The 23442-nt window shown below is 41.7% G+C and overlaps 2 protein-coding genes across 2 annotated transcripts in view; one reads left to right on the plus strand and one right to left on the minus strand.

The window, feature by feature from the left end:
- Nucleotides 1-23442, plus strand: part of LOC307209943 (uncharacterized protein) — a 501253-nt gene that overhangs the window by 276854 nt on the left and 200957 nt on the right. The gene's annotated exons all lie outside the window — the stretch shown is intronic.
- LOC307210116 (E3 ubiquitin-protein ligase RNF213-like) overlaps nucleotides 1-23442 on the minus strand; it is a 91238-nt gene that overhangs the window by 43842 nt on the left and 23954 nt on the right. The window contains exons 12-28 of the mRNA XM_079965738.1: nucleotides 21597-21792; nucleotides 19435-19490; nucleotides 18756-18909; nucleotides 16676-16804; nucleotides 15050-15148; nucleotides 13651-13773; nucleotides 12823-13006; nucleotides 12205-12378; nucleotides 10932-11090; nucleotides 10049-10626; nucleotides 8070-8232; nucleotides 6050-6267; nucleotides 5032-5172; nucleotides 4414-4575; nucleotides 2527-3661; nucleotides 1781-1974; nucleotides 1480-1632 (exon numbers count right to left, since the gene is read on the minus strand). Coding sequence (XP_079821864.1) covers nucleotides 1480-1632; nucleotides 1781-1974; nucleotides 2527-3661; nucleotides 4414-4575; nucleotides 5032-5172; nucleotides 6050-6267; nucleotides 8070-8232; nucleotides 10049-10626; nucleotides 10932-11090; nucleotides 12205-12378; nucleotides 12823-13006; nucleotides 13651-13773; nucleotides 15050-15148; nucleotides 16676-16804; nucleotides 18756-18909; nucleotides 19435-19490; nucleotides 21597-21792 — 4018 coding nt within the window. The remainder of the gene's footprint in view (nucleotides 1-1479; nucleotides 1633-1780; nucleotides 1975-2526; nucleotides 3662-4413; nucleotides 4576-5031; nucleotides 5173-6049; nucleotides 6268-8069; nucleotides 8233-10048; nucleotides 10627-10931; nucleotides 11091-12204; nucleotides 12379-12822; nucleotides 13007-13650; nucleotides 13774-15049; nucleotides 15149-16675; nucleotides 16805-18755; nucleotides 18910-19434; nucleotides 19491-21596; nucleotides 21793-23442) is intronic.

Here is a 23442-nt window from a genome sequence, read left to right on the forward strand (position 1 = left end):
ACGACAAGGCTGTATATTGTCTCCATGCTTATTTAACTAATATGCGGAATTCATCATGCAAAAGGCTGGGCTGGATGAATCCCAAGCCGGAATAAAGATTGCCGGAAGAAATATCAACAACCTCAGATATGTAGATGACACAACCTTGATGGCAGAAAGTGAGGAGGAATTAAAGAACCTGTTAATGAGGGTGAAAGAGGAGAGCGCAAAATATGGTCTGAAGCTCAACATCAAAAAAACTTAGATCATGGCCCCTGGTCCCATCACATCCTGGCAAATAGAAGGGGAAGAATCATAGAATCATAGAGTTGGAAGAGACCACAAGGGCCATCGAGTCCAACCCCCTGCCAAGCAGGAAACACCATCAGAGCACTCCTGACATATGCCTCTGCTTAAAGACCTCCAAAGAAGGAGACTCCACCACACTCCTTGGCAGCAAATTCCACTGTCGAACAGCTCTCACTGTCAGGAAGTTCCTCCTAATGTTTAGGTGGAATCTTTTTTCTTGTAGTTTGGAACCATTGCTCCGTGTCCGCTTCTCTGGAGCAGCAGAAAACAACCTTTCTCCCTCCTCTATGTGACATCCTTTAATATATTTGAACATGGCTATCATATCACCCCTTAACCTCCTCTTCTCCAGGCTAAACAGGCCCAGCTCCCTTAGCCGTTCCTCATAAGGCATCGTTTCCAGGCCTTTGACCATTTTGGTTGCCCTCCTCTGGACCCGTTCCAGTTTGTCAGTGTCCTGAAATGGAGGCAGTGAGAGATTTTACTTTCTTGGGTTCCATGATCACTGCAGATGGTGACAGCAGTCACAAAATTAAAAGACGCCTGCTTCTTGGGAGAAAAGCAATGACAAACCTAGACAGCATCTTAAAAAGCAGAGACATCACCTTGCCAACAAAGGTCCGTATAGTTAAAGCTATGGTTTTCCCAGTAGTGATGCATGGAAGTGACAGCTGGACCATAAAGAAGGCTGATAGCCGAAGAATTGATGCTTTTGAATTATGGTGATGGAGGAGACTCGAAAGTCCCATGGACTGCAAGAAGATCAAACCTATCCATTTTGAAGGAAATCAGCCCTGAGTGATCACTGGAAGGACAGATCCAGAAGCTGAGGCTCCTATACTTTGACCACCTCATGAGAAGAGAAGATTCCCTGGAAAAGACCCTGATGTTGGGAAAGATTGAGGGCACAAGGAGAAGGGGACGATAGAGGATGAGATGGTTGGACAGTGTTCTCGAAGCTGCCAGCATGAGTTTGACCAAACTGCGGAAGGCAGTGGAAGAAAGGGCCAGTGGCGCAATGGATAATGCGTCTGACTACGGATCAGAAGATTGTAGGTGCGGAAGGCAGTGGAAGACAGGAGTACCTGGCGTGCTCTGGTCCATGGGGTCACGAAGAGTCGGACACAACTAAACGACTAAACAACAACTAGCAATTTATGAGATAGTAGTTCAATACCCATAGGTACTTACAGATCTAGTTTGTTTTCTTGGTGATGAAGATGTTTGAAGAATTTCTACAACATACAAATGACACTGTTTCCGTAGCCAGAGTTTCCCATGTATATCTGCCAGGTACTGTAAAACTAAGAGCTTGAACAGAAATTCTGGAATTCCAGAATGAACCTAGGAAAATACAGAAATGTAGTAATTTTAAAAAGACAAATGAAATTTTCCTCCTCACTGAGTTGCCAACCAACCAATAGCAACCAACTTTATTAAGTGAGGGGTAGGGTAAGGAGGCAAAGTTCTGCCAAAACCATGCTATACTCACTGAAGAAGTGATATCAAAATGAAATATCATAGGCTGTTCCTGGTACTTAGGGTGCAGGTATGGGAGAAGAGACTTCAGCACTTTCCCTTCATCCACGTGGGGGTCTATCAACCTAATAGTTTTTAATGGCACTTCAGAGCGATGTAGTTTTGCTTCCATTTTCTGTTGCAGCCTCTTTACATAGAGAGATTTTCCTATTGTTAATAATAAAAACATATATGAGTTATTAATGGGCACAGCAGGCACACAATGGATTGGTTTGAAACTGAGAGCACTCAATAGTATGGGCTTCTGCTGAGCAACAAGTAGGAAGAATCTGGGTGAGGGAGAGAAACTGATCCAACAAATACTTGGATACAGTCTTCAGCTAGAGCTGTACTAACTGTTTATCCCAAAATGTACCAGTCACAGCTGCCGCCACCTGCACTGTAAGCTCTGGTTTTCATCTTGGAATTATCTCTGTAAAGAGAGGTACTATTCCTTCCAACATTTATGTCTAAGCCTGGGACAAAAATACTAAACAGCAGGCTGAAATACTGTTCAAGTAAAACTACTCTTTTAGACAGACACTGAGCCTGCTGTGTAATGTGCCCCTTGCCCCTCATTATTCCTGTGCTGATCTTTCCAGTCACAAGCTGAAAGAGCATCACAGAAGGAAAAACAACAGACCATGTTTTATACCCTCAAGTTTTAGTCTACGCATTCTGAAACATAGATGGAAAACTAGATGTACTTAGTTCACTCACCTACTCCAGCTCTCTCAGAAGCTACAATCCCAACACACATTTGGTCCTTGAAGACAGAAGCCGATGAACTTTGTGTTGCTTTGTAATGATTCCCAAGGTAGCCCTGAATGTCCTTCAGGGGCTGCTGAGGGATCATGTGAACTTTGAACTGGCTGAAGACAGAAGGGACATAGCAGTGCTCTCTCTCACAGTTGCAGAGAATCACTAGCTTATAATCATCCTGATGCTTTAAGTGAAGACTCTGGAAAAGTTCCTCAGACCTGTAGCCAACATCATAGCTCAACTCATCTGCAAACAGCAAGGTGTAAATCTTTTCCCCCTTATAGCCTGAAGTGAGGCACCGCCTCAAAAACAGTGCCACTTGTTCATAGCTGGTTTGTGGTGTGCAGAGCAGGACTTCATCGTAAGAGGGTAGCATCTCCCCAGGACTGTTCATGTAGATGGCCAGTGCCGAAGCCAACACCTCAGAGCGAGGACAGAGAATGAGGTTAGGCCTGCCAGCATGAAGACCTGGTGGCAATTTTCGCATAACACTCCTCTTCTCCAGATCTGCCAGGGTGGCCAAGTAAATGCCAAGGGTTTCAATGTCCAGGCAGCCTGGAAGGAATGAGCCCATATTTCCCATGTATGACTCCCAGATGTACTCCAGTTGTACAGCCAACTCTTTCTCTCTTGCCACCGGCCCAAATAAATCGGCAAAATTCCTCTTTGCTTTTTTAGATGATACTTGGCGGGAGACCTCCTGGATATCTTGCTTGCTGCAGTTGTGCTTTATAAATGATAGCATCGTTAAGGCAGCCTCACTGGGGCACTTTGAGCCAAGCTCCTTGCACAAGTATACAAACTGTTCTGCCATATAGTAATTCAAATAATAGTACTGGGATCGCTTCTCTGACATAAACTGGTTCCACTTTTCCAGGAAACTCTCCATCTTTCGGCAAATGAGTGGCAGAACATCTGTGACATCTCCATTTCCAATAAGGACAGAACTAGAATTTAAATTGAAATCCATGCAAAGGCAGAATTCATGGTTGGGTGAGCAATATACACTAGCGACCCAAGAGCGGAACAGCATGTTTCCAGCAGAATGAAGGTCAATGAAAGACAGTGCAAGCCTCTGGACACTAGAAAATACCTGGGTGCAGAAGAAACACAGCAGAAGACAGACCAATAAATCTAAATAGCACACCACCAATGAATGTGAAATATGCATTACCCATTGCCACCCTTACTACTAGAATGCCTAAACTAGCCTTGGCCAACTCCATTTGCTTAGAGACGGAGCTACACCAGCTGAAACTATGGCCAAATTGAACTTTTAAACTGGTTAACCTAAATACATGAAGGTGGTATCAAAAACTGGTTCTCCTAACATTTATTGATTTAAAAACTGACACACCACTTTTCATTTATAGAGCTCAAAGGGGTTCACAATATGTATTAAAATAATGGGGGGGGGGGACATTTACTCCCTGAATTTTTCTTCAACCTTTCTCCCTTCAACATTCTGTACAGGCAAGCAGCCAACAAGCTCTGGTCCAAGGGCATTCAGGGTGTAAAATTTTAATTGTTTTAAAATTTATCAGGAACACTGAAATTTAGAAAGGGCAAGTGAGCCAAATTATGGAGCCATTCAATTCCAAAGGAACATCCTAATCAGCAACAAATCATCACAATTCAATGCGATGCAAATTTCTGTGAAGTTTCAAATTATATTTTACATCTCACGGAAAAAACACTTTCTGAAATCTCTACAATCTCTCAATGGACACAGAAATGCAGCATGACTGAAGGAAGAACCCCATTACTCTTGTCCCCCACCACATATCCCTCAAAGGACAATATGAGTTTCAAAATACAAACAGGAAATTGTGCCTGGAAACTGACCTCAGAAAACTTCTCTACTTCTGCACCTTGTTCTACCTTGCCTGACATCAGCATCAGCTTATTCATCAATTCTCGGAGTTCTTCTAGGGAGTACTGCCGTTCCTCTTCTTGGCCACCGTGACTTTCTGAGATAGTCAGGCACAGGACAGTATCCAGAGAAACCTAGAAATAAATTTAATCATTGCTTTACTTCCTTATGATGTCATACAAGGTCCCCCCCTACTATATGTAGAGATAGCAGTTGTCAGCGGTAAATAGGTTTATGCTAAATACTGAGAGGGTTGCACCAAATTATGAGGGCAATGTCTTTGGAAGGATGGCAGTAAAAAGTTGTGGCAAATGCCACCAACAGAAAATAGCTCTGTGATAGCGAATTCTCAAGTTCACACTCATGAACACTATGGGAGGAAATCCCTGATCGACTTAATGGTGTTGCAACAGAGAGGCACCAGGAAATGATAAAGGAAGCAATTTATTGAAAGAGACACTTAGAAAGAGTTATATCATTCACTTTACAGCAAGCTGTTTGTTGGGTGTGGTGTACAGAAAAAATAGCTACTGAGAGACAAGGAGAAAGGTTACAAAAACTGGGACAATATACTACAAGCATGGTCTCACCTTCCGGCCTTCTGCTGGCGCCCTAATTCGGTAGATTCCCTTGCTATTGATTTTAGTTGCCAGTGATATAGATGACAGTTCCACAGAACCATGACTCTCTTTTATTGTTTTTAGCCATTCCAAGTATCTTGCAGAATCACGCTGTAGGGTTTAGGAAGAAGATATACTCTAAATTAGTCCCATACTTTATCCCAAAACAAATCATATGCTGATAATAGCATAGCCATAGATGACAAGGGAGCATGGTGTGTTGCTAAATGACAATCCTCACTCAAGGACATGATTATTTGAATCTGGAAGATTTCTGTTCCGCTATTCCATGCTGTGAAGCCCAGAGATATTTCATGAAATTAAAAGTAGCTACTGAACCCATCAGCTGGTATGATGCACAAAACTGCAGTGTATGCGGTAGAATAGAGCACAGGCATAAATTATATTCACATACAAAGCACACACTACTCTGCAGAATGTAGGTTTAAGTAGCTACAAGGTGGATATCCCTACAAAATCTCAATCTCCACACCAATAATTTTCTACCCTTCAATATATCTACAGTAAACTCACACCTGGATGCAGGTTGCACTGTGGTCTAAACCACAGAGCCTAGGGCTTGCCGATCAGAAGGTCAGCGGTTCGAATCCCCACGACGGGGTGAGTTCCCATTGCTCGGTCCCTGCTCCTGCCAACCTAGCAGTTCGAAAGCACGTCAAAGTGCAAGTAGATAAATAGGTACCACTCCAGTGGGAAGGTAAACGGCATTTCCATGCACTGCTCATTTCACCAGAAGCAGCTTAGTCATGCTGGCACATGACACGGAAGCTGTCTGCGGACAAACGCTGGCCCCCTCAGCCAGTAAAGTGAGATGAGCGCCACAACCCCAGAGTCGCCTGCGACTGGACTTAATGATCAGGGGTCCCTTTACCTTTGAACTCACACTGGATGCAGTATCTTTATAAAATACACAGCTTAATAAGAGCAGATATACACAGATGAACAAAGGTCCAACTGCAGGAATTACCAGTTTCTTTGGAAGGTTGTTGTCACTCTCCAGGGCTTTCCAAAGTTTCCTCAAGCACTTCATGAGCTCCCCAAATCCCGATTCCCGTTTCAAGTCATACAACAGGGAGGAGTAGCCAAGGACAGCATCATGGAAACAAGCCACACGATCCACATCCATGTCATTCTCTCCCGCAGAGATAGAAGCTAAGTCCACAAATACCTTCAGCTCATTCTTATCTAAGGCAAAAAAACAAATTGAAAGACACCCCAAAGTTTACTGTCTATAAGTACCGCCCCTGGAAGTACTCCATGTCTTTCTACCAGGACCTACATCTTTATTCAGTGCTTGACACAAAGCCTGCATTACTTATGTTTGCTTCCTTTGCTTTTTATGTGAAGTTGTGAAGTGGAGTAAACCACAAGGAGGCAAAAGAACTATTGTGATAATCTGAAAGGTGTTTCTCAGAGGTTCTGAAAAACATGACATTGTGGGCTATGCTGCCCTCTCAAATTAAAAACAGGAAATGCATCTTGCTCTTTGTCCATTGGCCATGCCCCCCAAACATTAGTCTGCTTCATGGAGACCTACTGGGAAAACCTTGATGCACTCTCTAAACCTATATAAGGAAGCTAGATCGTAGGGTGGGCCCATGCCAAGTGTTCAACACTTCTGAGATGCACCCTTCAGAGGAGAACAATTGTTCCTTCCAAAGGTGACATGGTTGGATTGAATAAAGGTAAGATCTCAATTGGGTGGGCTCTCTATTCTATGACTTCCCCTTAACGAACCTGCTGGAGGATTTGCCTCCCAAAAGCCACCTCATGAAAAGCCACCTCATGAAAAGCATATTTACCAATCTTATGATGCCTCATAAACATTGTTGAAGTTGCCCATGCGGCTTCCCCACACACTCCATAAAGAGGTACATTTGCTGAGGAAGCTGCCATAGTCACAGCCACCCTGAATGCACTGAAATGTGATTTTTCAAACAGGAATTTTGAGGGGTTCATAAGCTAGCATAATACATCAACCTTGCTAAAGTGGAACTGGGCACCTTCCTTAGTGTGTTAGGATGAAAAATAATAAAATAAGGAGTTCATTAACAGAACAAAACCTGTAACACAGAAATGCATTTTCAGTGCTCTCCATACGTCCAAGGAAAGCTATGCTTTTTCCAACGGATGTGAGGGAGAAGGACAAAAAAAGTTGTTACCTATGCAAAAAATAATTCACTTTGGGAATATATGATGGATCCATTCTTAAAACCACTCTGTCCAAGTAAAAACTATGAAAATAATTTGCTATGGAAAGTGTTGTTAGTTCAATAATTTTTCTTGCTGAAATGATTGCTTCTCTCAACCATGTGCATGTCTCATTTAAAGATAAGGCTGCCTGTACAAATAAAAAGATGATGGAGACATGAAGTGGAAAGAGATCCTCCTTCCTATGCGCGGCCAACATTTAAGTTTGTGTGCACATGCATATGTGTCTTGAGTGTAGAGCTATGTGTTCCCCACTAAGGAAATAAGAAATTTAAGGGAGAAAAACAGGAAGCATGAGACAAGGGAATGAGAAAGGAGTCGGTGGCTGAGAAATGGACAATACAACATCCCATTTTGGGGTCCCTCCTGCACTGAGACATCTTGCAGGTGCCAGCTTGTACAGAAAACAAAATGAGGAAATAATCATATAATACACCTATACAGTGGTACCTCGGGTTACATATGCTTCAGGTTACATACGCTTCAGGTTACAGACTCCGCTAACCCAGAAACAGTACCTCGGGTTAAGAACTTTGCTTCATGATGAGAACAGAAATTGTGCTCCGGCGGCGCGGCAGCGGCAGGAGGCCCCATTAGCTAAAGTGGTGCTTCAGGTTAAGAACAGTTTCAGGTTAAGAACGGACCTCCAGAACGAATTAAGTACATAACCAGAGGTACCACTGTACATAATATAACAGTGTACAAGTGTACATCATATGTCCAAGTAACTTTGTAGACTTTTAGAAACAAGAATGGCAGGTGCACATCTGTTCTACCTTCCAGGGATTCTTTGACCCAGCTGACAAAATCCCTCCTGAGTGCCAGCTCCTCGAGGCACCTACGACGTGGTTCAGTTATGTCTTGCAGCCATTTTTTTACACGCATCAATTCAGTACTCATGGAGGAGAGCTTCTCTTCCTGAAACTGGAATTTCTGTACCTGAAAAGGGAATAATAGGATTGGACTGCACATTAAGGATGTGCAAAACCTTTCCCTTGATTTCCATCTCCCATTTTTCAGCCCCATGGTGCTGGGTTTCAAGAGGAAGCATCATGGATTGTTTCAGACATGATTCCTTCTAGGAACACCGGAATGGCTCCCCACACCTCGCCCCTCTCAGGAACCTGCAGCTGCACTCAGTGTTCCAATGGCAAGGGATCAGGGTCACCCTACTGCTGCTGCCCCACTGACCGCAACTAAGGCTTTTGTTTGCTTGTGAAGGCTTTTGGGGGGGGCAGAAAGGAAAATGAATAAAATCATAAAATCAGACAGAAGCCATGTTTAGCTGTCCAAACCAGTGGAACCACAATATCTACATCGGAAATTGAATCAGATATTACCATGGCATCCATGCAGCAGGGGAACATTTATTTATATATATTTTTCCCTTTCGGAAAACAATGAGTTAGGCTGCTTTATAGAGAGAAATTTGTTGAATGCTGCAAATATTACAGATTCTATACAAAGTGAAAGGAAAATCTCCCAGGAACTGGAATCCCCTTGTCTTTACAAGGGGGGAAAAAACTATGGTAACGTGCCATCCCATGATGAAACATTTTGGAGATGCTGCTCAGAGTATAGACTAGATGGCAAGTGGCCTTATGACATAGCAGCCTCCTGTAACTCTAATGCAGAGTTTGTGAAAGCCATGTAGGTAAGATGAAAGCCTGTAGCACCTGGGCACATCTTTTATTCCGTTAGATTTATAGCCAACCCTTTCCTCCCAAGCTGCCCACAATGGCTATGATTTCAATATCACCACACCCTTACTACTTCTGACTCTTTGTGGGGATGCAAGTGAGCTAAACTTGACTAGATATGGCAAATGAACAGCACATGCAGTTAAATTTGCAAACTGTTAGCATGAGGTAAGTAGCTAGTTTTATCTGCCCTTTGATATCCTGATTGCACTGGTTGCTACACATCTTGACCCACTACTCAGTAGATACCACATGGATGAATACTCATCAGGACACACCTGACTCCCAAAACTATATTAAGTAGCATAGATAGACTATTTAGTAGCATAGAGATTATTTTTCTGCCCGTCAAAATGTCCTTAAAAGTTTATTTTTTTGTTTTGCTTTCTCCAGTTACACAATATCCACATGGCAAATTGAGCCATAAGTTATACGTGTCTTACAGTGGTGTGCATATCCTCTAAATTGCATATTGCGTGTAGATGGTTCTGTAGTACGGAATATAAACACAGTATAGGGAGGTTCAACTAAGTTGGCGTGCTAGGGGAAGTGAGAAAAAGTTCCACCAATGCAAAAGGACTTTCCCCTCTCCTCTTCCTATGTGCCCCTGCATTTTATAAAGTACACAGTAGGAGGAGAGAGGATTGTTCTGTCTTGCAAGCAGCTACACTGAATCCAACCCATACAATTGCCTCTTTAATGTGATTATAAAATTCTATAAACCAAATGCCTGACAGTATTAAGTAGCTAGGAACTGGGGGGGGGGGGGGACCTAATGGCTGGACATCCTTGGGGAAAGCAATTCACAAATGGGGTGTAATTACAAAAAACAAAAAACCCTCTCGTCTTCAGTGCAGAAAAACCATGCTAAAGAAATTAAAGAGATCCAAAAAGCCAAAGTACTAAACAACTCTATATGTAATCCACATTTTGTGTTCCTGCGATAACGTATAGACCCAAATGAAAAGTGCACACTATCAACTTTTGAACAGAATGAAGCTACCTAAGTTTACTGGATAAGCTCTCAAACTGTGGTTTCAAAGAAATATACTTACAAAGTTAAGTAACTGTTGCAGGACTCTGAAGTCACCAGAGAGATTCAAACCTTCCCTGACCTTGTCGATAACCTTAGCAGAGTCCATGGCCAAATGCAATTCATGATATTGCTGGATTTGTTGAATCCGCTCATCTATCCATTCTCCACCATCTTGACGCTGTAGATTGCACATAACCTGAAAATCCTTTTTCAGATCCTCGTAACGGTTAGTAAAATCTCTGAAGAGTATGTCTACTTCAGAAAACATGAGCTCTCCAGATTTCAGACTGTTATACAGCCTCACGAATTCATGGTAACAAGGATCAAAAAGAGAGGGAGGCACTTCATCAAGATCCAGAGCAGCAATATCTTCATCAACAACAAGTTTTTTGGCTGCCCACTCCCAGCAGTACTGGAAGACGTCACTCTCTTTAAAGTTATTCACAATTTCCGCTATCTTCTTCAGGGCTGGACTCAGGTGGTAATATGTCTCAATTTTATCAGCACTCTGGGAAATGTCTCTCACATTCACAACATCGTCCAATGCTTTTGAGGCCAGGTTTTCACTGTGCTTCTGCTCTATTTCAGCAATATCCACTGAAAGTAAAAAGAAAATCAGAACTTGGACACACACACACAAAAAAACTTCAGTGGTCTTATCTTTGCTATACAATGGTTCACACTGCAGCATCAAACACCAGACTGTGACGTTTGTTTAAAAAATGAACAATTTGCAATTTCTACCCAATTGTTCTACTTGGATCAATCTGCTTTTCTGATGTTGGAGAGTTCTGGGACATTCTCATTCCCCGGTTTATTTCCACTCCCAATCTTTAACAATCTTTGCAAAGGAAAACTAACAGAGCCAGAGTTTTAAAATTACCCTCCCCCTTTAAAAATACCTTTTATATACTCTTGCACTTTCCTGCACATGTTCAAGAAGGATTCCAAACAGTTTTTCTCCCTCTTGACACACAGTAGTTCTTGCAGCCTCAAGTCAAGTATTCCTTCTAGTTTTGATCTGTGCTCTTTTTCATCAAACAGTGAAATATGCTTGGGCCCTGAAATGAAAATTGCCAATTACAATCACTTGCACAAAATCCCTATTTTCTTTCCTTTTACAAAACTTGGACTCACTATCTCCCAAATAAGCTCAAGGGCATTCCAGAACTCTGCTTCTCAACAGCTGGTGCGCAAATATCACTAAATGTGATTTAGCATTACATGCACAAGCCACTCTGAGCCCAAATGAGGCTTAAGTGCTTCCCTTGTCTCCTATCCCACGACTGGATAAAACAAAGATCAACCAAAGGGCACACTCATTCTTAAGAAGGAATATCTTTAATACAGCAGGAGTAACACAACACAGTGGTAAGCAGATTGCTCTGTCAGTGTAAGCATTTCTGCTTGTCTGATGGAGCAATATGCCCTCTCCTTTCTTTGCATGCTGTTCCAAGGGTTCTCCCAACCCACTGAGCCAATTATTTGGGGGGGGGAGGGGAGTGGACCATGGAGACACAGGAGAAGGAACATGTGAAAAAAGGTCCACAGTGCTAGGGGAAGTCCTTGAGAAGGCCTCCACTGGTAGCGCTCATTAGCTGAATCCCACCCCATCCTTATAAAAGGCTACAAATAGCAATCACTATCTTAAAAGAAATATTCTCCCATCTTTCACACAAAATAGGCATGCTAACTGTATGTGAACCTAGTTTGCATGTCATGCTAAGCCATGACTTACTGGGACTCTGCAAATGTGTGGGCTATTGGAGAATGGAACGAACACTGGCTACAGTCTGTAATGAGGAGGAGCTTAACCATAATCCTGGGCTCAGGCAATACACTAAACCAAACCTTAGTTTAGCACAGCATGGAATGGAAGTAAAATAGAACAGGCTGCAAACTCCTAATTCACAAATTCACATGGTCCTGGTGAGCCATAGTTTGGCTAACTACGAAATGTGAATTTGGCAAATGACAGCTACAATACATGTGTCAACTAAACACAAAGCCACTATATTTGCTTCAGAAATGCAATTTTAAAATGATATGCAAATTCAAATTGACATTAAATGGATATGCTTTAATTGAGTAACATTTATTAGCATTTCTTAACTGGACTTCGGTTCTATATTTTACCCATCTCTCCCATTTATATATACAGATAAACACACTTACTTAATTCCCAAATGGACAGAAACTGCTTCTTGTGCTTTAAAACCAGCTCTAAATGTTTAACTAGGATATGGCCTGTCATGAGTTCATCAGAAACCTTTGTATATACAGAGTCAGCGCTGGCCATTAGCTCTTGGGCTTCTTCAGTAAGTTGGTCCAGAATGTTTCCAACCACACCTGTTAGATCAGTCAGGTATTTTAAAAACAAGCAAACAACCTTTGTCCTTAGGTGCTAAAATAACTTCATCCCCCATGACAGCTGGAAGCAAGGTGACCCCTTTAGGTTTCCTTACTTCTCTCTGTTCTACACACAGTTTGAAAGTTTGCTGCCCTCCTTACAACAACCGTGACCCATTATTCGTCAGAAGAAATAAAACATAAAAGAATTGCAATAGCCTGCAACATCATACTCTTCCAATACACACAATATTTGTGTTTCAGCATAAATCCTCTACCAGTTACTAAACCTTAACTGACTTTTCCTTTCTACAGTGTCCAATACTAATTCTCCTCCTATCCAACTCTGTTTTGATATTAAATAACCCTCTGTGCTCCTTTCAATAATAAGATATTTCCCACCTGCTCCCAGAACTTTACCCATTAAATGATAGCTGCACTTACCATTGAAGATGAAAAGATGCTTGATGTCTGACCAAACAAGCAGATGATTCAGCACGCCTTCCAAATCTCTTATAGGCTTCCCTGCTACATCAGTTGGCCATGATTTTATGATGGCAGCAGATACAAGTTTACCCAGCTTGCTCAAATTGTAATGAGATATCAGTTCAAGGAGATTAGTCTGTTCCTACATAAGACGCAAAATATGTAGAGGGTTCAGGGCCCTGGATGTTTTGCCGCTAGAGGCAATGCAAATGTTCTGGATACCTGGAGAAGGCAAACACCTTCTCCAGGTATTCAGAGCCTGTCACTAAGGCAAGTGCCTCACCTTGCCTCACGGGCAGGCCAGACCTGGCAGCATTAGATAGCGATGAGTCTGTCATTTTATTTTCACAAATTTGCTACATCATTTTAAAAAGTTTACTATTCATAATGCAGCCCAATCCAACAGATTCCAAAAGGAACTTGCTTTCACAGATCTGCTCATTGTGAGATTTGCCAGATAATTTGCTGTCCTTTCCCAAAGGGTAAATTATATGGCAATAGAAATCGATTTAAATTTGATGAGACAAAAATACAGTTGAGGAATGACTTTGTAATCCTAGGATTGTCACTGAGCAGGGATTACCCACAAAAAAATGGCTCCCAGTTACATGATTTGTCAGCCTGCCTTGATTGGCAATCCAGGAAGTCAAGCTGGATTTACCTGTGGCATTGAATCACAAACCCATTATTGCTTACTCCCACAGTCAGACACATGTAGCATAATTTCAACAAAGTAACAGTACTTGGAAAATAAGTGTAGGATTCAGAAGATTTTAGATATAGTACCTGGTATGCTAATTTTATAGAGTCTATGGCACAGTTTTCAAAAGCTTTGCTAATCATAGGGTCAAATTGTTCCATTTCCTCATGGCAACAGCAGAAGGCTTTAATCTGTTTAACAGCAGATTCCTATCAAGGAAGAGCAAAAAGAAAAACAAAACATTCTACCTGGTTCCAGTTAATTAAGATTATCAGATAAGGAAAACATGGAGGTAAAGTAATTTAGGACAATAAAACAAAGCAAATATATTTTTCTAGTAATAGTAACTAATGATAATTTTATTATTTAAACCCTGCGCATCTGGCTGGGTTGCCCCAGCCACTCTGGGCAGTTTCCAACACATAAAAACATAATAAAACATCAGACTTTAAAAACTTCCTGATGATCCTCCAGTCTGTACTGTACTGTGGATTAGCATAACTGGAGGATTTTTGTTACTGATAAGTGGCACTGTCCATTGCAAAAAGGTGAGACTTTTTAAGTAATGACAAAACAGATTTTTGTGTCACCTTGGTGGATGGGAGGAATAGTTGCACTTTAAGAGGTAGCTGCTCCAGGAGTGGAACGTAAGTTCAGCTGAGACAGGGACTAAAGAGATCAAGGGACATACAATTCTGTTTCCACAGCAGCTGCTCTTGCTTGGGCTCTGAGTCATTATCTGATAAGGAACTGCATTGCCGCTACCCAACATTGCATTTGGCATCAGTGGTTCATAGGGGAAGGGAGTAAAGGGCCTGGAGTGTCTCTGTGAGCAGGGAGATCTCTCTCTGATGACCCAAGGTGGGGTCTCCTGATATGCAGAACTGGGGTACTGGGAGGAATGGGAGAGGCCTCTTCTTCACTAAGGCTGCTTTCATTAATGAGATCTGGGCCAGAGCTGTGGCCTGGTTGGCTTGATAAGACTGCTTTTCCCTATCCATTTGCCTTTGTAAGGCCAGGTGTTGACCCAGAAAAAAAAGATGGGGATCAGCAAAAGATGAGGATCGGCAAGGGATTGTAACTGGAACTTAAGTTACTCTCTGCTTGTCCCTGCTGGTCAAGCTTCCCAACTCTGTTAAGGAAAAGATCTTTCCTCAATATGAAAGTGACATGGAGTGACAGCAGACATCTCCTGAAACAAGACTGCCTAGGAGGAGGAACTGACATGCAATTTAATTGAGACACTTCCTGTCTAGGCTGGTATGCCATAATTTTACACAGGCTACCTGGCTCTAGAGTCCATCAGGAAAAGGTGGTGTGTAATATTGTGGGGCTGGCCATGCCCACTTTCAGCTCTGGCCACACATATTTGGCACTGCTCACTGCTGAAAAGTAGCCATGGGGAAAAGGTTTCCCACCCGATTTAGATTGAATGTAGGTAGTTTCCATTTCATATGATACAATATAATCCATTCATCTCAGTACCTTTTTGATTCTGCCTTCCATATCTGTGATTAAAGTTTTCTTCCACTCTTCTGTGAAAGTTGTATTAGCAAAGTCTATTTTCAAAAAATGATCCCAAGCCTAAGAAAGAAAATTATTATTCAGTTAAATTAACCCAAATTAAGAGCAGAAGGGGGTTGTATTTATAGGCCCTTGGTTCTCCCTGGCCAAGGCCCTCTTTTCTTCTTGGCAGAAGAACAGCATGCGACAACAATCCCCTACCCTTTCCCAGTAGGTGAGAAATACAAAAAACGGAATGATGAAGACGACAGGGATAATGCCTGCATCTTTAGAAGACAGGTTGCATGCTTCACAGGAGCTTTAAAAAAGTGGCAAAAAATAAGTGACCAGATCCCCATCAGCGACATCAGCATCTGACAAGAGAGGGGTCATTTTGTGAGGCCTCTGCAGGATCCACTAGGGCTGCCAACTTACCCCATGGGCTCCTGGCAGTGGCAGACTTGTAGATGCCAGCCTCACCTTCCTTCACCTGCCAACTTACCTGGTAGAGGCCCATTTCAAGACTACATGCAAAAGGAGGACTACACCTTTCCTTGATGCTTACTGACTTGCAACTGGGATTACCTGGCAGAAATGGAACTGTAATGGGCTGTTGTCAAATAAACTGGCAAGCAACTGTCCCACCTTTGCCTCACAGTGTTTGGCGAGCCTCTGGGGGAAACCTACTCAGGCTTTCTTAAAAAGCTGGGACGAGGCATGTACATCAGTCCTTGGCTAACATGCCTACTCCTCTATGCTTTCTTCTACTGAGCATATACTCCTAATCTGTGACCTCTAAGAGAGAATACGTTAAGATCCCACCTCTCTTTTTCTCTCTCTCTCACACACAAACTTTCTGTAGTGGTTAAGAGCGGTGGACTCGTAATCTGGTGAACCGGGTTCGCGTCTCCGCTCCTCCACATGCAGCTGCTGGGTGACCTTGGGCTAGTCACACTTCTTTGAAGTCTCTCAGCCCCACTCACCTCACAGTGTTTGTTGGAAGGGAAAGGAGAATGTTAGCTGCTTTGAGACTCCTTCGGGTAGTGATAAAGTGGGATATCAAATCCAAACTCTTTTTCTTCTTCTTCCTCCCACCATTTTTATAATTAGGCTAGGGGCTATGACTGGTCATTTTTGCACACCAATAAAGCACTCAGTCACTATGAAGTACAGAATCTCTCTCTTAGAACACAATGCAACTGCTGGGTTCAAGTGCTGGACTAAGGAGAAGCTTGGCAGTCCCCTGCTCTATGTAGAGGAGCCACCAAACTAACTTGGATATATTCCCAGTTTGGAAATGAGTGGCACTCCACTATCTCTCTCTCTCTCTGCATGGCTTCGATGATTTGCATCTGAGCAACAGTACTCTAGGGTGGGCTCTCTGGAACCAACTTTGGATGGGTAAACCTTGTATCTATGGTGTGACAGAAACCACAGATCTTAAGCTATCAAACAATAAACTCTCTGACATTTCTTAACATGTCAGAAGGAGCACATAGGTATGAGAAGGAAGTAAGGGCAGCTGCTAAAAAAAACTCATTGAGTTAAAAGGAAAAAAACACTGCGTACTGACAAAGATTTGGATAGCTGTAGTTGCAAAATACAAACCTCAAGTTCTGCTGAAAATGTGAATGTAACTGAAGAGGAATATGAACAACTTTCTAGCAAAGGTTTTGTCAAAACTTGACGAAACCAGGTCCTGGTATCTTCACAGAGCCTTTGGAATATTTCTGAAACCTATTATGCAAAAGGGAAAGTTACAAACTGCTGAATACAAAAGCAACCTACCACTATTGAGATTTTTACATTTTGGTTTTTATCACACAGTTCTATCGATTCCATTCCTCTCTCTCTCTCTCCCCCCACCCCAGTATTTACTGCTCCCTCCTTCAAGTATAATCCAGTAGGCACATTCTGGTATAATAAAGAGGTTAAGACAATATAGAACATTCTATATATTAAAAAAAAATGCAATACACAACCTAAATAGTGAGAGATAGTACTGATACTGGAGAAAGATGTCAACTTTTCATTCTACTTTATGCATCTCCCATATTATTGGGCACTGGGTGGTATTTCACATATACAAATATCCATTCCAGATTTTGGTTAGAATCAAGTACCTTTTTTAAAAAAGGTAAAGGACCCCTGACAGTTAAGTCCAGTCACGAACAACTCTGGGGTTGCGGCACTCATCTCGCTTTACTGGCCGAGGGAGCCGATGTTTGTCTGCAGACAGTTATTCTGGGTCATGTGGCCAGCATGACTAAGTCGCTTCTGGTGAAACCAGAGCAGTGCACAGAAACAACGTTTACCTTCCCGCCGGAGCAGTACCTATTTATCTACTTGCACTCTGACGTGCTTTCGAACTGCTAGGTTGGCAGGAGCAGGGACCGAGCAACAGGAGCTCACCCCATCGCGGGGATTCGAACCGCTGACCTTCCAATCAGCAAGCCCTAGGCTCAGTGGTTTAGACCACAGTGCCACCCATGTCCCACAAAACACCTTTACCTGCCAGTAATTAAAATTTTTTTTTTAAAGGATCTATTCTAAACTAGATTTTAGAACTATTAATACAAATACATTTAGAAGTTGTAAGATATCAGAGTAAAGAGAATCTTCTTTAGCCAATGCAATTTAAGCAGATGTTTAAACCAGTTAACATTACATACTCAAGTTTGGGCTTTTGTGCTCCTCCACTGTATCCATTTCCAGTTAACTGCAGCTTGTTGTTATTACTAAATCATGAACTATAGTTAGCGTCAATTAGTATTTATTGAAACAAGTCAGGATCATTAATTATTGCTTAAAGTTTGCTTTTTCAATAAACCGTAGTAAACACTAACCACAGTTTGTCCATTTGCAGTTCATTAAAAACAGTTCCTTACAAAAGAAAAAGAGGTGGCCATCCCAAGTGAGGTCCACTTAGCATCTTCACTGACACCATCTGGTCCAGCATTCTGTTTCCAATACCAGCCAACCATGCACCTCTATAACTCACAAGGCATGAAGCTAAGGCCATCTCATTTCAATCCCCAGCATCTGGCAGTCAGAGGTATCATGTCTCTCTGAATAGAGAGGTTCCATTTGGGATCTTTGTAACAGAGACCAATAGATCTACAGTCTTTTTCTTTTTTTTAAGTCACCTAAGCTCATGCCCATCATATCTTGTAAGGAATTTCATGTCAATATCAGTTAAGAAGGAACTCTGGTTAATGCTGGCAAAAAAAAAAAAAAAAAACACCCATAGAAGGGGAAGAGATTGCAGTGTTGTGACTCCTAATCTTCTACTCTGTGACCTGCTTTTAAAATGGTGATTGTTTGTTTCTAGTTTCTGCTGGTTTTGCTCCTTGTTTTGTTTTTAGTTTGCATTTTCTCTTTGTTTTAGGTAGCTTATTTTGTACTGTGTCAATTTTGCTTAAGCCATCTTTGTGTAATTCTGTAGAAATGTGGCGTATACATTTATAAATAATACATTGTGTGAAGGCTTTACATTTTTTCCTGAACCTACTGGGCAACAGTAAAGTAAGGCAATCAGACATAGGGGGACCAAACTTAGCCTATTTCCCCCTTCCTTTTGAGCTTCCTTACAGAATCTCTTCCAGATGGCCTGGTGACTTGGTTCAGGAGAACACAGAAAAATATGCAGATACACAAAAAATGTGCAAAATCATATAGATATTCTCACCTCTGAAGGTGCAAGTCCAAGAATCCTTGAAAAAATCGCAGCAGATGAAGCTGGTATATTGTATCGCATTACCATTTTAACTTTGCTGCATATCATCTGATGAAGTCTTACACAGACTGTCATATACGAGTTCCAAGAGTCCTGCTGCAGCATGCTAAATTGTGAAATACTTTAATTACTGTGGGTGCAGAAAGCATTGCTTCTCTAATGCAGACTTTACCTCTGAGATTCTATGGAATGTGAATAATTATTGAAACTGTGCAGCCCTGCGTGCAGATTATATGCATATTTGGCGGGGTGAAAAGATACTAGATTACTGGCAGAAGGAGAAACACATTTCATAATTTGATAACAAGAGCAAGGATAAAACTAGCAAAGAAACTGACAAATTGAGATCATTCACAATTAAAGAACTAGTAAAGCAGAGCTGAGGAAAACGTGTACTGTACTTAAGTGAATTAACACATCTAATTAGATTCTAAAGGCAGAGAGCACTCTATGAAAACTGAGGTAATAATTGTAAGGACATAACTATTAAAACGATTCTTTAGAGACAGTTAAATGTTTTGTAATCCTTCTATAACTGTATTGCAACCTATATTCTCAGACTCGGTTTTGTGCTTTGAGGACTTTTTCCAGATAAGCATGTTTAAGGAAGGTATGTACAACTTTTACTTACCCATTCTGTGTATTACAGAGGATATTTATCACCATCTCCAGAAGCTTTTCTATTTCCTATGAAAGCAATAAAAATTAAGCCAGAGAACCAGAATCATTTCTTACTAGAACGCTGTACAAAACACCTTCAAATCATGCAACAATGAAATTGATCTATCTGGTTACCTTCTTTGCTTACTAATCTCTACTGCTTCAAAGCTCTTATTTAGGTTAGGGCTTTGGCTCAACGGTGGCCACTGCTCATTGGGTCTGGTGGGGCAGAAAGCAGGGCAGCTAATGAGAGGTGGAACTAATGGTAAACAGTTCTATAATAGGCACAGAGATCCAAGAGGTATTTATGCAATGGCAGCCATGAATTGTGGAGTTGTCTCCAGCTGGCCAACTCCGGAGCAGTCTCACTCCAAACACACCAAGCTGTTACCATCCAAAAGCATACTCAGCATCCTCAAGAATTTCCCCTTCAACCACTTGGGAACTAGTTCCACAAATACTTTTAGTCACATATTAACAGTGGATTGATATACACATTACTAAAGACCAAGTCCCATGGATTTAGATAAGACTTTCTCTCTGGTTAAGTACATATACAGTCAAACCTTGGTTCTTGAACGCCTCTGTTATCATACGTTTCGGCTCCCCAACGCCGAAAACCTGGAAGTAAATGCTCCGGTTTTTTAACGTTTTTCAGACACAGCTTCCGTTTTGAGTTTCCCTATTTAACTGAAGTTTCCACTTTCAGTTTTCGGAAGTCAAATGGTCTTCCGGAACTGATTATGTTCGAAAACCAAGATTCCACTGTAGAAGGAATACGGAACCTCAGGTCCTTGGAACTCTCCCCAAGCCACGCCCCTCATCTCACCTTGCTCTATCCCCTCCTCACGTGCTTTTCCCTGGCTGTAATGCTTCCTTGAACTATGATAATTTAGCCTCGTTTGCCTAGTTGGGAGGATGAATGGATGGGTACAGAAAACTGGCATTTGAATGGCTAGAATGTACCTTACTGTTCAGAAGTTACTTATACAGTATCTGTTGTTTTACCAACTTTTTCCTCTGGTGCCGCCCACCACTGGCCTGTGGTCTCTGGAAGGTTGTCTATGTGGGAATTAGGCTCTCAGGCTGAAAAGGTTCCTCACTCCAGAAGTACAGGATTTCAGCCTCAGTAACTTATTGATGCATTAAAATCAGTATAACTTATTAGATTTATTTATTTGCCAAATGAATTTGGCAATGTGGTTTGGAGTTATTAAAAAAGACCATTTGTGTTTTTATATTGTGATTTTATGTTGTAACCTCCCTGAGACCTGGGGGTATAGGGCAGCATACAAATTTAATAAACAATAATAATAATTTGGTTTTGAACTTTTTGTAGGTGTATCTTAACAATAACCATGGTTAGGGTTTGTCAGGTTTGGAATCTATATGGTTTGAGTTATTAAGTGTTAGGTGTTCTTTCTTTAAAAAAAAAAAAATCAGTGTTAAATTTTAAGATTGCTGCACCAAACAGCCCTAGGTATGATTAATGAAAGAGAAGAAAAGGCTGGAGTAGGGCATTCCCATGACACAGTCCTGACAGAGTAACCATGATTAGATTAGATTATAGATCAGTCAATACTAATCCTATACAGTTCTGATTAGGGAATCCATGGAATATCTATACAGTCATACCTTGGAATCCATTCCAGAAGTCCATTTGACTTTCAAAAGATTTGGAAACCAAAGCAAGGCTTCTTATTGGCTGAAGGAAGCTACAGCCAATCGGAAGCTGTAGAAGCCCCGTCGGACGTTCGGCTTCCAAAAATATTTCACAAACATTCACTTCTGGGTTTGCGGCGTTCGGGAGCAAAAACGTTCGAGCACTAAGCTGTTCAAAAACCAAGGTACGACTATATATTTTATGGAACACTATGTATGGACTATAACAAAGGTTCATTCCCCATAAAATATGCTGTCTCACTTAAGGCTGTTTTAATCAAGAGACCTCAATGTCCCTTTCATGCATAATAATTCTATGGCTTCTCATTCAAACTATCAGGATAAAGACCAATGTTCTTTATTTTAAAAATAACGAGATCTGATTGATTGAAGGGTTTCTGTGGGGAGCTGAGGTATTATAACTTATGCTGGTGTGATCTTCTATAAATGAACCAGAATTAAACAACAAACCTCAAAGTTATGGTAAGTGATTTGCGAATTCTTCAGTCGATGAAAGGTTCCTAGAAGACAATCTAACGGATAAGCAGAAAACTCGGAGATAAATTCAACCAAGTCCCCCAGAGGCAGCAGGGTGAACCATGACCTGAACAGTGCTCTATCTCCGTTCATCAAATGTTTCTTATTTTTCATTAGTGTAAGCAAGTGTCTACCAAAAAGAAAAAAAGAAAGAGAAAAAAGAAAATATATTCAATATATAGTTTTTTCAATATAGGTTTTTGCATGGTCAAGAAGATCAAAATGAAAAAGAAGGTGGCTGAAACCAGGATAAAAACCTTCAATCCCTTAGGAAAGTTGCTTGAACAGCTTCTGTCCTCCAGCTTCTTGACTAGTTATGGTTCCTTGCTGAGAATCTGACTTCCCTATGTGACCTTGGCCTGTGATTGGGCTTGGTTTCTCTTCTGTGATCTGACTTTGTTCTCTGCACTATTCTGCAAGTGGGTGCTGGCTGCTGGCATCCTTATCCTTTGAAGCAGGACATAGCTTGACCACAATTGCCTATGTTTTTGGAACCCAAGATTGGACAACTACAATGTTCTAACCTTTATTGCATTAGCATACAGCCATAGCAGGATAAAAAAATAAAATGCTAGAGACAAACAACCAAACAAAATTCAAAGCGATATTACTGTGAATGTATATAAAGCATATAATGGCCCCAAAATAGGCTCGGGACATTAGGTTAAAAAGGTAATAAAAGAATTAAGACAGGTCCAGGTCTAGGGCACACTACCCCGTCAGAGTAGCCCTGAGTTTCAAGGCCTGCACTATAAAGATTGCCACCCCACGTGTAACTTGGGGATATGCGTCCACAAGAAGCGATTTCAAACAGTCTTCCTTAGATGTGATGGTGGACGGGATCAAGAGGAGGAGCTTAGTTCTTATTAGCTCATAAATAGGGCAGTAGAAAAAGAAATGTATGAAGTCCTCTACTTCATTCATTGTGCATGAACATAGACGCTGAGTAACAGGGGTCTTAGAGTAAATCCCCTGCAGGAAGGCCGTGGGTATAGAATGGAAACGGGCCATGGTAAACAATCTTCTCAAATTGGGCTCCGTCAGGTCTATCAAGTAGTTGGCAAGTGATCTTACCACTTTCACTTTAGGGAGCCACATGGAGAGGCGAGCTGTGGTGGACTGTGCCCAGTCCATGGCCTCATCTCTAGTAAGAATCCAGGCCCGGATTTTATGTTGATCCCAAGCTGACAGCGTGTCCAGATCTGGGAGGGAGTAGCGTGCAGTAATAGTCTCCATGGCCTTGGACCATTTATTGCTATGAGAACTAGTTAAAAAGGCTTGCCTGGCTAAAAGGGAACCTGGGGCTTTGATTAATTTACAATAAAAACTAATAATTCTAATGTGGGCTCTCGCAACAATGGAGGGGAGGCCCAGTTCTGTTCTTAACTGTGCAGCAACCGAGCCCTTGGGGAGACCCAGTACCTTTCGTGCAAAGGAGTTTTGTAGAATCTCGAGCCGTTGTAGTGTTTTTAAATTCCACCCCCAGATTTCAACCCCATACAGTAGCATCGGGAGGACTTTGCTGATAAATGCTTTTCTGATTGGTGGAACCAACTGGCCGCCTTTTGCATAGAAGAATTTCTCCAAAGCTTTGATGGTTCTACGGGCAGCCAGGATGGACATATTTAGGTGAGCTGACCAGCTAAGCCCATACTGAAAAGTGATACCCAAATACTTGAATGCTGAACAATATTCAATAGAGTGGCCCTCAAAATTCCAGAATGGCTTCCGAGTTTTCGTGCCAAAAGTAAGAATTTTGGTTTTGGCGAAATTGATTTTG

Source organism: Podarcis cretensis (assembly GCF_951804945.1).
Source record: "Podarcis cretensis genome assembly, chromosome: 2".
In the NCBI taxonomy this organism is placed as follows: Eukaryota; Metazoa; Chordata; class Lepidosauria; order Squamata; family Lacertidae; genus Podarcis; species Podarcis cretensis.